Source organism: Triplophysa dalaica, chromosome 22 (assembly GCF_015846415.1).
Source record: "Triplophysa dalaica isolate WHDGS20190420 chromosome 22, ASM1584641v1, whole genome shotgun sequence".
Taxonomy (NCBI): domain Eukaryota; kingdom Metazoa; phylum Chordata; class Actinopteri; order Cypriniformes; family Nemacheilidae; genus Triplophysa; species Triplophysa dalaica.
In genome coordinates, this window is record NC_079563.1 from 10,866,504 (window position 1) to 10,881,943 (window position 15,440).

General features: G+C 37.6%; 2 protein-coding genes across 2 annotated transcripts; both read left to right on the top strand.

Annotated features, from left to right (window-relative positions):
• Positions 1 to 3,076: 3,076 nt before the first annotated feature.
• Positions 3,077 to 6,575, top strand: LOC130411721 (tripartite motif-containing protein 16-like protein). Its single transcript, XM_056736546.1, has 6 exons — positions 3,077 to 3,731; positions 3,885 to 3,980; positions 4,141 to 4,374; positions 4,508 to 4,667; positions 4,790 to 4,849; positions 5,653 to 6,575. The coding sequence occupies exons 1-6, from the start codon at positions 3,147 to 3,149 to the stop codon at positions 6,189 to 6,191; spliced, it is 1,674 nt and encodes a 557-aa protein (XP_056592524.1). The 5' UTR covers positions 3,077 to 3,146; the 3' UTR covers positions 6,192 to 6,575.
• A 591-nt stretch (positions 6,576 to 7,166) lies between these two features.
• paxbp1 (PAX3 and PAX7 binding protein 1) lies at positions 7,167 to 14,831 on the top strand. Its single transcript, XM_056736545.1, has 18 exons — positions 7,167 to 7,563; positions 8,147 to 8,278; positions 8,530 to 8,694; positions 8,987 to 9,205; positions 9,305 to 9,405; positions 9,526 to 9,746; positions 10,250 to 10,439; positions 11,102 to 11,225; positions 11,635 to 11,737; positions 12,079 to 12,194; positions 12,288 to 12,487; positions 12,597 to 12,747; positions 12,838 to 12,959; positions 13,109 to 13,185; positions 13,296 to 13,362; positions 13,475 to 13,621; positions 13,806 to 13,960; positions 14,106 to 14,831. The coding sequence occupies exons 1-18, from the start codon at positions 7,293 to 7,295 to the stop codon at positions 14,221 to 14,223; spliced, it is 2,679 nt and encodes an 892-aa protein (XP_056592523.1). The 5' UTR covers positions 7,167 to 7,292; the 3' UTR covers positions 14,224 to 14,831.
• Positions 14,832 to 15,440: the final 609 nt, after the last annotated feature.

The following is a 15,440-nucleotide window of genomic DNA, read 5'->3' on the forward strand; positions in this document are numbered from 1 at the left end:
CCAGGTCCCTGACACGAAATTAATGGGCTACATGTCTTCATAAATATTAACAATAATAATACATTATTTTTTATAAAATTATAATTTAAAATACGTCACTGAATAGGGATAATCGGTAATCTCAATAAATGTATCTTTGTTTTGCCTCGTGAAATACAAATAAAAATAAACAAAAAGCATATCACTGAAAGTCACATAACAGATTTGATTGGCCAGTTGGAATATTACCACACTTTTTCAAAGAGCAAAAACGATGTGAGGTAGAATTTTTTTATTTAGTTTCAATAGTCTCCTAAATGCATAATAAAAACCTAAAAAGCTGCTCATATTCATTATTTAGGTGTGTAATTGTGTGTAAGTTTAGGCATAAATGTGTGCGCTTCCATCAGAGGTATAATACAAGGTTTGTCATTAATAATTTGTGTTCATAATTAGGCAAATGAAAACAAAACACTCTTCTTACAAGAATAAACAGTTATTACAATGTAGAAATTATTCAATGTATTTAATTTTTATTATCTTGAAATAGTCCAAGCAGTGTACATTTTGGGCTCAGCTATGACGATGATTTGATAAATAGAGAATTAATATCCTACTCAAAGATGATTATGAACATATAAGAGTGAGTTAATGCATAAACATTTCTACATTATAAATAGAGTTAAATGTAATTCATTATAAATGCTGTAATAAAGAGTGGAAATGATATATAATTTATTGAAAATAATAAAGTATTTCATGCAAAATGCTGTTCATTTAAACTGAGCACATATAATGTGCAATGAAAGGTACAGATGTTTCCCACAGCAAACATTGTAGGTAGCCTATTTGTTCCACATTTGTACACTCTCACTATTATGTTAAATCTGCCCTATCAGCTGACGTCACGGTCACATTACAGAGCTCTCACGTGACAGAGGCGCCAATCCCGAATTAGCCAGCCTATTTATAAAGAAGTCAGACATATTCTGATAAACATTGCTTTGTTTTAAAGAAAAACTGATGATTTGGCAAGGAAACCTTTTCGGTGAAAGAGGCAAAAACAGTGAGTATCAATGATCTTGTTTACTTCAATGAGCTTTGCATTCTTTACAGTAATGAGATGATGGCTTGTTTCAAGTATTTGATCAATGTCTCGAGTTTTATCGCAAAGTGTACACATTTAATCAATATCTTCTCCAAACAAAAGTCAAGTTTTCATCTTAAAATAGGAACTTCAAAGATTTTGCCTTTTATTCCATGAACAGAGTTACTGAACATTTTAAAGTGAAATGTTTACTGATGAAGTTCACTTCTTTCCATCATAATCCTCAAAGGCACTGGTCGTAAGCCTACGTGATGAACTACATTCATTTGAGAACGAACTCAAAACCAAGAGGAACAAAAACAACTGCTCACCCAATTACATAAGCTCCAACCAGCTCACACTTGTTTTCCCTTTTAACACTGCTCACTGTGATTTATGTGTGAAATTCAGTCACTTTTAAAGTAGATATTTATTGTAACAGCCGAAAATAAAACTAAAATCAAATTTGATTTTCTTATTTCTCCCATGATGACTTGCAATATATTTCAAATTTCCTTCTTTAAAGTTGCCTCATATAGTGGCTTTGTGCTTTTTTCGATGTTTTATTTAAAGCAACCAAACAAATGTTTAAAATAATAAAACCATTTTGACCCTCATGTAAAAACATAGATAATCCATGTACGAACCTTATAGGAAATGGTATTGTGTATAATTCTGATCATATTCTGTATACTATGGGGCTTTTTATTCACCCCGGTTATGAAGAAGTATTCATAGGAATGTTTGTAACATAGATGCGTTAGTAGATCAGAAATCACATTAACTTAGATGAGTATTAGAATCACGATAAGATTTTTGAATGATAGAATCAATATGTTTATGCATGATAGAATCAACATACGTGTAGTGATTGATTTCATAAACTATTTTAATCATTTTCAGCAATACAAAATCCAGTGATGGTTTAAAGGCCATACCCAAATAAATTATAGCACAACTTATTTTTTTTTTAAAATGAGTCAAGGTTGAGACTCCACCATTAGACAAGAAACCTTGTTGCCTAGAAATAATGGTGGCAGACAAGGACAGTTGCATAATAAAAAATAAGAGATAGCAGGAATTAACCTGATTTGTTTCGAAAGGAAACACCTTTGAGAAGTTTCACTATAACTAGAGGCTGGAAACACCAAGTTTTCAGATGTTTTCGGAGACTTTGGACATCTCACTTTGTTTGACTTGAACAAATAAAGTTAAATCTTTGATACCTGGACCTTCCTTGTCTGAGCAATTTTTTGAGCTTCAAGATCAACAATTTCCCCATCAATGGTCAATGCATTTATCATGATACATCCAACTATGCCTCCTAGTGGTTTGAGATTGTGTCGTTTTTGTAGGCTTGTGTCTGTATTCACTGTTCTCTCATCCTGCAGCTCTTGCTTTTTCTGTGAAAATGGGTTTTATTCATATAACACCAAAAAGAGATTATTGCATATATAATAGAATAGAATATGTATTGCCATAGTACAACACAGTACAACAAGTTAGGGTGCAAACACAAGGTGAGGTCATTACAAACACTTAACGATTTAAAACAAAAATTAAACACACAAATATATTAAACACAACATAAACACTGGCAGACTTACTGCACGATTAAGGCAAGAGTAGCCTATTGCACATTGTGATTTTGTTACGTTTTGCACATGTAAATGTTTAGTTCAGTTGTACTGTATTATACAATGTGAATTTTGAAGTAGTTATGCACATGATACATTTTTTAGCACATGTATTACATATTCACATTTTATATCCGTATTTTATAATTGCATTGTTGTTTTTCCCTGAAAAGACTGTCTGTATAATGAATATCAGATTAAAGTAATATAATATCACAAAAGTGGACACATCTTTGCTCTTTTTTGGCTACCTTTTAATTAATGTATTGTTTGATTATAAACTACACCTGTTGCAGCATGATACTGTCGCCCTCTACTGGCAGCCTCCATGTGTTTTCACAGTTTCGTTTTCTCACAAACGGAACCAGGAAATGCAAGCAGCAGAAGGAAAGTGAACCCCTTTACTTAATCTGTACGTAAAGTCTGTATGTATATGCTGTGAAATGGCTGGAGCCACTTTTTCAGACGAACAGTTCTGTTGTTCAGTCTGTCTGGATCTGCTGAAGGATCCAGTGGCCATTCCCTGTGGACACAGTTATTGTATGAGCTGTATTACAGGTTGTTGGGATCAAGACTACGAGAAGGGAGTCTACAGCTGCCCCCTGTGCAGAGAGACCTTCACTCCAAGACCTGTTTTGAACAAAAACACCATTTTGGCAGAAATTGTGGAGAAACTAAAGAAGACAAAACTGCCCAAAGAAGACAAATCCCCTGTGACTCCTGGAAGTGAAGATGTGGAGTGTAACGTTTGTACTGAAAGAGAATCTAAAGCTGTGAAGTCCTGCTTGGTGTGTCTGAACTCTTACTGTGAAAATCACCTGGAACAACATGAACATCTCTTCAGAGATAAAAGGCACAGTTTGATGGATGCAAGTGCAGGATTGGAGAAGCTGATCTGTGGTGAGCATGACAGACCACTGGAGGTTTTCTGTCGTACTGACCAACTATGTATTTGTTTCATGTGTATGATGGAAAAACACAAAAATCATGACACTGAAAGAGCTTCAGCAGAGAGGACGAAGAAACAGGTATAGGAAAGAAGACATTGTTTAACTAAATTCTCACTTGCGAAACTTGCTAACTTGCTAAGATTTCAATGTAAATGTACAGGCAGTGTGGTCTGCAAAATGCAAAACAAGCCAAAGAAGTAAAAAATATTTAAAAAACTGTGTTTGTTCAAGAGAGAGCTGGATAAAAAACTGAGACAATTCAAGGAGAGAATCCAGCAAAGGGGAAAAAAGCTTCAGGAGTTGGAAGATGCTGTGAAGGCACACAAGGTGAGTTTTGAGACAATATAAAAAACCTGAATGCCGGCATTTGAAACATCTGTGGAATGTCTGTTTCAGGATGAGAATCTGAAATGCAGGTTCCAGTCTGTGTGAACCCCAGTTTAGGTGTAAAAGTGTCATGTAACTTCTCTCTTTGTGTGACAAACAGCACTCTGCACAGGCAGCAGTGGATGAGAGTGAGAGGATTTTTACTGAACTGATCCACTCCATTGAGAGAAGCCGCTCTAAGGTGACACAGCTGATCAGAGAGCAAGAAAAGGCTGCCGTAAGTCGAGCTGAAGGACTTTTGGAGCGACTGAAGCAGGAGATTGAAGATTTAAAGAGAAGAAATGATGAGCTGGACCAGCTTTCACACACAGATAATCATATCCATTTTCTTCAGGTAACAGCTCCAGGAAATCAAGGTCTTGCTGCACATGTTTCATTTTTGGTAGAGTTACTGGTTGTTTGAACAGAATTGCTTAATGTATAATTTTTATCACTATTATAGCTTCGTTTACTTTGTGTTTCTGTAGAATTTCCAGCTTCTCTCTGTCCTCCCTGAATCCACAGTCTTGGGCAATACTACTCTCCGTTCTCATATGTCTTTTGACGGTGTGGGGTTAGATATCTGTCTGCTGAAAGGGAAAATTGAAGATTTCTGCAAAGACAAGATAAAAGATATATCTTGTAGAGGTAAAATATACGTTATATAATTATATTTTTTGTTCATGTAAATGTGTGAATTATTGTATATATTGGATGAATTTCCTGTTTGTATAAAAACACACATTAAAAAAATATGCTTGTTTCCATAGTGAGGGACATTCATATCATCACTGCCCATGACCCAAAGACCAGGGAGGAGTTCTTGGAATGTAAGTCTTAAAAAGTTATTAAATACTGTATTGCCCTATTTCATAGATGGGGCTTAAGGTTGGTCACAGACTTAATGAATAACTTGCACTGACATATCAGTGCCATTGTTTTATCTCAATATGAAGACCAGTAATGTTAAAGGCACTTAAATATCCTATTTTTACTAAGGAACAGTCAAGCCTTGTTTATGAATCCAGGCTTATTTCTAACATGAAATAAAAGTGTAGCAGTGCCAGTAAACTCACAGAGACTGGAGCAATGTTGCAATGTTGAGACATTCCCAACATTCACATGCAGACACACCCATGTGTATATATTGAAAATTAAGTATAGAACACCAAATATAATTATGTTACTTAAAACTGTAGAGATGAACAGTGGTGGAACAGTCTTATAAACTCAACGCCAAACCTCATATTGAAAATAGCATTCAGCTGTGTAACTTAAATTAAAATATATTGTGATAGATCATAGTGTAAAAGCGAAACAGATTCAGAGTGCCAACACTAGACTAAACGCATGTGATGACGTCACAAATATGCTAATTGGTGTGTGACATCATCAGCGCCAAAGTCTCTCAAAATCCTGTGGGAAACACTGCATGATATAAAAAAAAAATAATAATATTTAGACTTAATGGAAACATGCAGAATGCACACTCTAGATTTAAAAGAACTGTTTTCTAATGTATTAAATTTTTCTCTCTCTAATTATTCTGTTCTTTAATCCATGAAACATATTTAAAGATACAACTTTTTACATATGTTTTATTGTTTACGTCTTGATCATGTTTTTTTTTTAGATTCCTCTCAACTTAGTCTGGACCCAAACACAGCGCATAAAAACCTCTGTCTGTCTAAGAGTAACACAGTTGTTACAAACAGTGGCACAGACCAGCAGTATCCTGAACATCCTGAGAGATTTACATGTATTGATCAGGTTTTGTGTAGAGAGAGTGTGTTTGGACGCTGTTATTGGGAACTTGAATGGAGTGGGAGTAATGACAGTTGGGTGGGTATATCAGTGGCATATAAGAGCATTGACAGGAAGGAAGATGTTCCACAGTGTGCGTTTGGGTTTACAAATCAGTCTTGGAGATTATCTTGCTCTTTTTCCAACTCGTTTCGATTTTGGCACGAAAACAAGTATACTGATATCCGTGGAACGTCCTCTAAGATAGGTGTGTATGTGGATCACAGTGCAGGAATATTAGCCTTCTACAGAATTGCTGACACAATGACCCTCATCCACAGAGTCAAGACCACATTTACTGAGCCGCTGTATCCTGGCTTTAGGGTTACTCGAGGAACATCAGTGAAACTGTGTTATCCAACCAAATAGATAAAAGACAGATAATCATTATAGCACAGAATAGTTCACCCAAATAGGGTCCCCATTGACTTGACAATAGTTTTTTGTTCCTACTATGGAAAGTCAATGGGAACCATTTTTGGAGTGAACTATGGGTTAAGCACATGATACATCAATGATAGTGGGATGTCTTTTATAGACATATTTTCTTTTAGATATACTAACTCACTTGTCAAAAATTACCAGAGGCAAACATTCAAATTCTCTACCTAATAACTGTTGTTTTGTAAAGGTAGAAGAAGATATATGTAGAAAAGTTATCGGCTATGTAGAATTATTATTTGATGCTAGATTCATTCTGATATTAAAATTAATTTCATTCAGTTCTGCGAATCTATATCTGTAAATAAAATATTTGCCTCTAATGATGTGTCTGATTGAATAGAGTGTGAATCTATGTTACTTTATTTTTAAATCACTGTTCCAAAAACATAGAACCCTGCCTAACATACAAGGGAAATTTTAATGGATGCAATGGTTATAATGGAGATTGTACTGGTTTTAACAGAAACTATAATGGTGTGTGGTATGTTATCTGCGAAATGGGAATTAATGGAACACCATTAAATCCTATTTTAAAACACACTACAACAAGGAGTTTTGCATTGGTTTTAATGAAAAAACCTGATGGTTTATAATGGCATTTTAAAGGAAACCGTTAAAATTGATTTGATGGTTTCTAGTGTTTCTTTCAGCAAGATCGTCCACAGAAAAAATACCACAGTAAACATTCACTAAAATACTAGTAGTAAGTGCAGTAAGCCATTTGTCTGTGCAAACACTGTTATTCCAGCCAAAAACCCCAACATAACATTAATGACATACTGTGAAAGTTTTTATACGGAAGCGCTGAACTAATGGTACGTTGCTGTTCGTGGCGGAGCCTGTAGGGGGCAGCAACGCGCTCTTGTTGCCGTTTAGCAACTCCCGAGAACTCACAGTTGCAGAAATATGTACTTAAACGTTTCCGGCAACGGCAAAATGGTGGACTTGTCATTATATTTCGCGCCTTGCAAAAAATCCAAATTTGCTTGCTAACATCATCTTAACTGCGCTTTATATTACACCATTATGTTTAAGAAAGCTAAAAGGTGCAATTTCCGTCGGCGGAACGACTCTGAGGATGAGGAAAAAGAGGAGAATGCGCAGTCCGGAGGGCCTGTGGCTGAAGACTCGGCGAAACCTGCCGCCTGCGCCGCTCCCGGAGTAAACGTGCTTAACAGTCACGGTAACGGGTTTCAGTCCGGTCTGGTAAAATCAAACAAAGAGAAGGAGAAGATCAAAAAGAAGGAGAACCGCGAGGAACCGAAAGCCAGTCTGTTGAGCTTTCAGGATGACGAAGGTGACTGTTACTATAAAATCGTAGTTGTAACAAAAACTATTTATAGTAACTTAATAGCAAATCGTGCTTAAATTAAGGTTACTATGATTGAACTGTATTAAGCACGTTTTTTGAGTTTGAATATTATTTGTCATTATGGTGTATTTATTTATTCTGATTGTCATGTCGGGATGTTTCCATCCAACGCACTTGGAGTTTCTACATGGAAGCGTAACGTTAGATGGTCTTATTTATGTCATCTGTACCTCATGAAATGCACTTAAAATGACACAAACTACTCATTTTATTTACATAATGTGCACGTTCAAATGAGGACATTGGGAAAAAATATGGATGTATAATATTTTGCAATAACAGCCATGAATTGAAAACCATGACATTTGAATACTAAATAAGGTGGTGTTATTGACCCAATTGCAGATCACTTAGTGAATATAATTTTAGAAATTTTTGATGATACTTGTATATAATGTGCACAGATAGTGTGTACGTATTTAACCATTTATCATCCAATTTTTATTTGTTGTTAATGTCTGACATAAAGCTTTCATCTTCTTCTCTCTTATGTTTCAAACTATTTTAGATGACTCAGAGGTGTTCCATGTGAAGAAATCCTACCACAGCAAGAAGATCGTCAAGCAACTGAAGAAAGAATACAAAGATGATTTGGAAAAGAACATTGATGTTGTGCCGGAGAAAAGCAGACGACTTGAAGGTACAATGTTTTGTTTATTATATCATATGGGCTGTTTAAATCATTATTGGGGCCGACATATTGAAGGGACAGCTTGACACCTGTCTGCCAATTTAAAACCCAATCAGTTTAGCAAAATTATTGTAAACATTAGACCTAGGATGAGCCCCGTGAAGTATAATAACCCTTTGGAATCTAATCTGCTGGACCATTGTGGATTGCAATTCTTGCTAAAGACTCTGTTCCATTGCCCTCTGGTTTAAATGTTCTAGGTGGACCGGCTCAGAACCTGGCATTAAAAGTGGAGTCCTTAGAGGCCAGCAGTGAGCAGGGAGAAGAGGAAATGGAGGTGGACAGCAATGAAGAGGACAGTGAACAAAAGGGTGCAGGTGGAGCATTCAGCCAGACTATGTCCGCCCTCAGCTCCCTCAAACCAGGTGAGCACTGCCTTCACCATCTTGCGACCTATAGAGCAAGTTCTAGAAGTCAGCATGATTAGGCTGTTTTTAGTGTTACAACACATAAAGTGGTTTCATACATGCAACTCCTACTTAGGGTTATTGTGTACAAACATTGAATGTTGTCAAACATTGCATGCGGTTCTAAATCACAATGATTTTATACACCAAACAAAGATGATTTTAAACAGGCTTATGAAATGAGAATTCTGTGAAATGCGTGAGATGTCGTTCGGTTTACACCAATAATAAATCACATACATTCCCATAGGTGAGATCCCAGATGCCGCGTTCATCCATGCCGCTCGTAAGCGTAGGCAGATGGTTCGAGAGCTCGGGGGGGACACCCCATTGGTGGAGAACGAGGTGACAAACAAACGTCTCGTTCACGAGGACGAACAAGGCGGCAGCGACGATGAGGATGAGAAGAGAATCGTCTTCAGCGGCGTCAATCAGAAGAGTCAGAGGCAGAAGATAGCAGAAGAGATTGGTCAGGAAAATGAGTAACTCTAAATAATAAACAAGACTTAGGAAAAGATGTTTCTTGAATCAAAGTCTGAACTAAGTGTTTGTGTGTCACCTGATTTAGGTGTTGAGTGCAGCGATGATGAAGCTTTAGATGATGTGCAAGATGAAGAAGTGAGTCGCTGGGTACAGGAACAGATCAGGAAGGGCATCAGCATCCCTCAGGTGAAATATAATGCAGCAGAAAGACTATTTTTGTGGTATTTATTAAATGTTGAATAGTTTGGAAAACATGATGTGACATAAATCTGCAGATCTGATTTTATTTTCTGTTTCGTAATTTAGGTCCAATCCACTCACGAGGACACGACCATGTATTACCAAGGCGGTTATGATGCACAGCCCTATGCAGCTTCCTACGCCATGCCGTATACCTACGCAGCCACCACTGTCGGAACAGATGGCAGCAAGGCACTAAAACAAGAGACATCAATACCTTATGCCATTCCTTCTAGTGACCTGACCCCTATAAGCACAGATCTGGTAAAGAAACGTCTGAACGACAGGTACGGTCTGAGCTGCCCTCGTATCGGTGGTTACTGTAACCCCTCAGTCTCCCAGTTCAGAACTGTCCAGTTTGTTAATGTTTGTATTGACTGGAATGCAACAATATTTTATAGGATTGTTCATAGATGTAGGTATTGAAGCCCGATGGGATTTGGAAATGTCCTGCTATGTCTGACACACTTTCTGTAAATCTTAACTTTTCACATAATGAAGAAAAATTGCAAGGTGGACGTCCAGCATAAGATCATGTGAAGATGCACCAAGAACACTATACACAATGATGGAGGCTAGCAGCCTCTTTATATTAATGCGTTATTCAAACTCTGCACCATTTATTTATTTCGGACTCCATAAACTTCATTCTAATTGCTTGGACGACCATCATTTAGCTTTGGTTTAACACAGCCGACACTTGCAGTCAGGACACGCACGACCCCAGCGACTCCCTCTTAATTCATTTATCACTAATAATTCATATTTTTTGGATTCCCCTGTGCACCAGGCTAAACTTCATGCGTCAGGGGTACAGTTCCAGTGCCCGGCGCTTCGAGCAGATCCAGGAGGAGCTGGAGGACTCTAAAAAGACCACCCAGCTCCTGGAGGGCTCCTCGCAGGAGGCCGCAGACAAATATAAATTCTTGCAAGAAATGCGAGGGTATGTTGGAGACTTGCTTGAGTGTTTCAGTGAAAAGGTGAGAATGAGATCATGATATATGCTTACACACTTTGTTTTGGTGTTTTGTTTTTACCTGATTTGATTTACTGTTCATGTTGTTTTTTATTGCCAATGTAGATTGCGTTGTGATTTGCCTTTTCTCATGTTATTTATGTTTGAGTAAGGCTTATTTACAATGGACTTAAAAATGTAAAGAAGTTACCTATAACTCTATTGTAATATCACTAGGAAGAATTTTTTTATTTCGTAAACTTGGCATTTTGACCACAGAGATATACTCCATACACTGGTTAAGGTATAATATTCCATCTTTATTTCTCACAGCTGAAGAAAACTATAGCATCAAGAAATGGGCTTTCTATCTGGCCAATGGTCACTTGGATTTATACGTTTTGATTCTAAACGCTTGATTTCTTTCAGAAAAAGAAGTGCTATGTACACAAATCATGGTGTCTTTGGTGGGGCATGGAGAACAGAAAATCAAAAAGCCTTATAACATTAAAAAAAAAGTTTAATCTTTGCAAAAAGTTAAATCACATTATAGTTTTTACATACTGTTTTGTGAAGTATGCACCATAAGTCTCTCCCATGCCACATCAGGACACACAGAGTCCCCGTTTTGGTTTCCGGACCCCCTGTCTGTGTTTCAGCTGTCACAAAAACCATCATATCTTTCAGGTGCCTGTTATTCTGGAGCTAGAGGCTGCCATGCACCAGTTACTGCAGCAACAGGCATCACGGCTCGTCCAGAGAAGACAGGATGATATTAAAGATGAATCATCGGAGTTTTCCAGCCTTTCAAGTCAGTCCATCTTGAAGGTTTTTATTTTTTATTTGAATGGCCTCATTGTCCCCCTCCCCGTTTCCATTAAATGCAGTGACTGTAGTATATACTATTACAGTTAAGTGCATATGGGAACAATTGGCACAATGATTTGTCCTATGTGTGGATGTCGGTCAAATGAAAGTTAAATCGATAAACAGTGTTTACATTGAATGTAATCATTGCTAGGATGCTGAACCGGTAGGTGAGGAGAATTTCCATCAGCACAGAGATCAAGAAATACTTGAATACAAATGCGAACTTCAAAATACTCATTGATTTTGAAACAAATTATTTCTATGTGTGTGGGCAATTGTTTAGTAAATGTTGAATCTTGGCTGAAAAGTTTATTTTAGCTGCAAGTTAACAGCAGTTTTTTCTATTTCAGGTAAGGCTGTTATGGCCCCTAACTTGGACTCATTCGGACGTGATCGCGCGGCCTATCAAGAGCTTGCCAAGCAGAGAAGGATAGCCGAAAGAGAAGCCAGACGGTATGCACCTACATGTTTCTTTGTTTGAATGACCAACAAATGATTATTCCATTTCATGTAATTCAATCAAAGGTCAAGTGTGGAAATTTAGCACCATCTAGCAGTGAGGTTGCGAATTGCAACCAATGGCTCACTCCACCCCTCCCTTTCGAAGCACTATGGTGGCTGACATAGGACTAGAATAATGTCACGTTTTCACTTCTTTGCCGAAAGAGATAATGTATTTACGAAACGCAGATTTGGAAATGGAAAAGTTATATAATGTTCAAGAAAGGACACATAAAAAATTAGCAAATAGCTTCACAAATGACCGTTTCTGTGATTGCATTGTTCACTGACAGAACTCGACGTAGGCAAGCGCGAGAGCAGAGCGGCAAGAGAGCCGAGCATAAGGAGGGACTGTCCAGTGATGACGAGCAGACGTCTACTGACATCACCAGCTTCAACCTCGAGAAAGGTGACCCCTCTAGTACACTATATATACATCTGATCTGAACTGAACTGATAAAGGGATGGGTACAGTATTGTTTCTTTGTGGTCTCTCTTCCAGAACGCATATTTAAGGAATCAAAGAAGTTGTTTGAAGATGTGGTGGAGGATTTCCACTCTCTGGACAGCATAAAGACGCACTTCGAGACCTGGAAGAAGCTGTATTTTGCATGCTACAGGGATGCGTATATCGGTCTCTGTCTGCCCAAACTCTTAAGCCCTCTCATTCGACTGCAGCTCATCCCGTGGTCTCCGTTGGAGGTGAGGAAGATGCCTTGTGAAGAAAAACTTATCTTGCAATACATTATATCTTTGTGCTGTTAATAGAATGCTTTAGCTACTAAACATTATACTTCATTCTTCTGTGCAGGTGGGGTGTCCCAACTTTGAAAACATGTTGTGGTTCGAGTCACTGCTGTTCTACGGCTGTGATGAGCAGAGTGCTATGAAGCAAGAGGAAGATGTAGATAACGGTCTTCTACCTGCTATCGTAGAAAGGATCATCCTTCCCAAACTGGCAGGTCCGTAGGCTATAATGGTTCAGTACAATTCATTCATTAAAACAAATTACCTTCAAAATGTGATTTCGGACCTTTCTGTTGCCCTGGCAGTGTTGACAGATCAGGTGTGGGATCCACTTTCTAGCAGTCAGACGTCTAGACTGGTGGCTTTCATGCATAGGGTGATCAAAGATTATCCCACTGTGCTGCATGGTGACAACCGCAATACGCAGGTCCGTGATCAAATGTGTAATATCTGTTTTTGGTCAGACATACAAATCCCGCCTCCAAACTATTGGTTGATTTTTAAGGGCAGTGTTACTGATGTTGTATTTTGGCTTTAGGATAGCAACAAGTTCTCGTGTCTGTTTCTTTATGTTAGGAGCTGTTGAGGATCATAGTCATGCGAATAAGACGGACCCTCGATGATGACATTTTCGTACCTCTATTTCCAAAAAAGTACGTATAAAAGGGGCATGCTTTTCATGTTATGCAACTGCCTATTGTATTTTATATGGATAATTAATGTTCACCGCTTCTTGTTTTCTGTGTGAATTTTTTTTCATTAGTGTTATGGAGAACAAGAACTCTGCTCCATACCTCTTCGCCCAGAGGCAGTTTTGGTCTTGTGTGAAGGTATGACTAGTGTTTTTATGCACTTGAGACATTATGATGTTGTTTATTTCCTAAATTAGTTGCCTTGCACGAATTTGTTTACATTATGGTTCTCTCTCACTCTTGTGCTCAGTTACTGGGCAATATCCTAATGTGGGATGGGATCCTGTCTCAGACGGCCCTGAAGGAGCTCGCTGTGGACAGCACACTGAACAGATACATCCTCTCAGCCCTGCAGGCCACCGACGTCACCGAGGAATGTGTGGAGAAATGTCGCAAGGTGACCTAATACACTTCTTTACAAATTTAAACATTATCCTTTCCTTAGTTTATTGATGATAGTTCATTTAATCTTCTAAATTGTGACATAGTTTTATAAAATATACCGAAATGTTTTGGGGTTACATTTTCTGTAGTATGTCATTTGATTTCACGGGTATTTGCTCCCTCTCTACTCCCCCCAGGTGGTCGAGAGTTTTCCCATTCTGTGGTTCAGCAGTATGAAGGGTCAGCAGACTATTCCTCAGCTGGAGAACTTTTGCAGATACATAAAACACGTGGCCAGCTCAGTTTATCGCAGCTGTGTGGCAGGAACGGATGTAGAGAAAAGAAACGCCAGGTAAGAAGAGGACACATGGAGATATAACAGAAATTAGTCAAGAAATTGACAAAATGTGAAAGGAATAACATTATATCAAGAATGCACTCACTATGACATGTTATTCTATCTTTTGCTTTAACTAATGAAGTTATGTTTCTTATAGGGAAAACATAAAGGAGATGGTTAGGCTTCTGGGACGACTCAACGCTTTAGACCATGTGATCGAAGTTGCATCAGAACATGGCATAAAAGATATAAAAAGTATATTAGAGACCAAATGACTGTCAGGCCATGGTAACTGACGCGGGACTGACTGATCACTCCCCCTTTTCACATCGAACACTTACCCTGTAAATATTGTGAATATTGTACATTTTGGCTCCCATCTTTGAGCCGATGGAGTTCTGTGTGGATACACGGGTGGGTCTTGGAATCCGTTGAAACCGTCATTGGTTTACTATTGTTTGCCCTGGGTTTGTGCACTTTGGTGCGTTAAGAGTTCAGAAATCACTTACCTGTGGAGACCTCTCCATTTTTTACATTTTTTAACAGACAGCTTATCTAATGGATGTTTTAAATTCTGACCTCTGTCAGATCGTTACCTGCACAATACATACTAATAGTTTTTTTGGAGAGCAGGTTCCTTACAGCCGTTTTTAAACTAATCAAGTAACATGTGCAGCCTTGGATAAATGATCCAGCATCTGTGTTCATCCTTAACCGTTTTTGACCTGTCAAACGTTTTGAAGTGCCAACCTCATCCCTAAACAAATTTATAGACTGCCAAACAAACAAGACAACAGGCTGCAGTAAAGAATGTATATCTATAATGTTTTTTTTTCTGGACCCTTAAATGTGTTATTACATAAATAAAAAGTGTTAATAGATAGTCAAGAAAATATTTTTTCCTCGTATGTTACATTTTTATGGAAAAATCTGAGACAATGTTTGATAAGCAAGATACGTACTATTTAGAACTGCGTTGTTTTAGGTCACTAATCAAACAACCATTGTAACTAAATTGTTCTGATGGTAACATTTTAAACATAAAGCAACAGTTGTTTTTTTTTTACAAGGACGGGGCCTTGTACTTTTTGATAATACTGTATATTTCTCAGTATAAACCCAAATATGAACTAAATGTTTCAAACTACATAAAGTGCACACATATGCTTCCGTAAATGCACATGCATGTAAATATTCACTTAAATTTGTACATGCAGTTTGCATATAAAACACTTCAACATTTTTAGTTAATGCATCAATAGGAACAATAGGTTTTACAGCATTTATTAATGTTAGTTCATGCCAATTCTATAATTCATGTTTTTAATGTGCATTAGTAAAATTAACATATGATTATTTTAGATAATCCATTAACTAATGTTGACTAATACAACTTTGTTGTAAAGTGTTTAAGGGACAGTTCATGAAAAAATGCCCTCACACCCTCAAGTTGTTCCAAACGTGTACATTTTGTTGTTCTGAACACAAAGAA

Bases quoted from the DNA above. Each gene is read 5' to 3' on its own strand.
- LOC130411721 (XM_056736546.1), top strand. From the start codon at position 3,147: ATGGCTGGAGCCACTTTTTCAGACGAACAGTTCTGTTGTTCAGTCTGT. The intron at 3,732-3,884 runs GTATAGGAAAGA...TGTTTGTTCAAG, and splicing joins CAGAGAGGACGAAGAAACAG to AGAGAGCTGGATAAAAAACT. The intron at 4,375-4,507 runs GTAACAGCTCCA...GTGTTTCTGTAG, and splicing joins ATCATATCCATTTTCTTCAG to AATTTCCAGCTTCTCTCTGT.
- paxbp1 (XM_056736545.1), top strand. From the start codon at position 7,293: ATGTTTAAGAAAGCTAAAAGGTGCAATTTCCGTCGGCGGAACGACTCT. The intron at 9,406-9,525 runs GTGAAATATAAT...TTCGTAATTTAG, and splicing joins AGGGCATCAGCATCCCTCAG to GTCCAATCCACTCACGAGGA. The intron at 13,363-13,474 runs GTATGACTAGTG...TCTTGTGCTCAG, and splicing joins AGTTTTGGTCTTGTGTGAAG to TTACTGGGCAATATCCTAAT.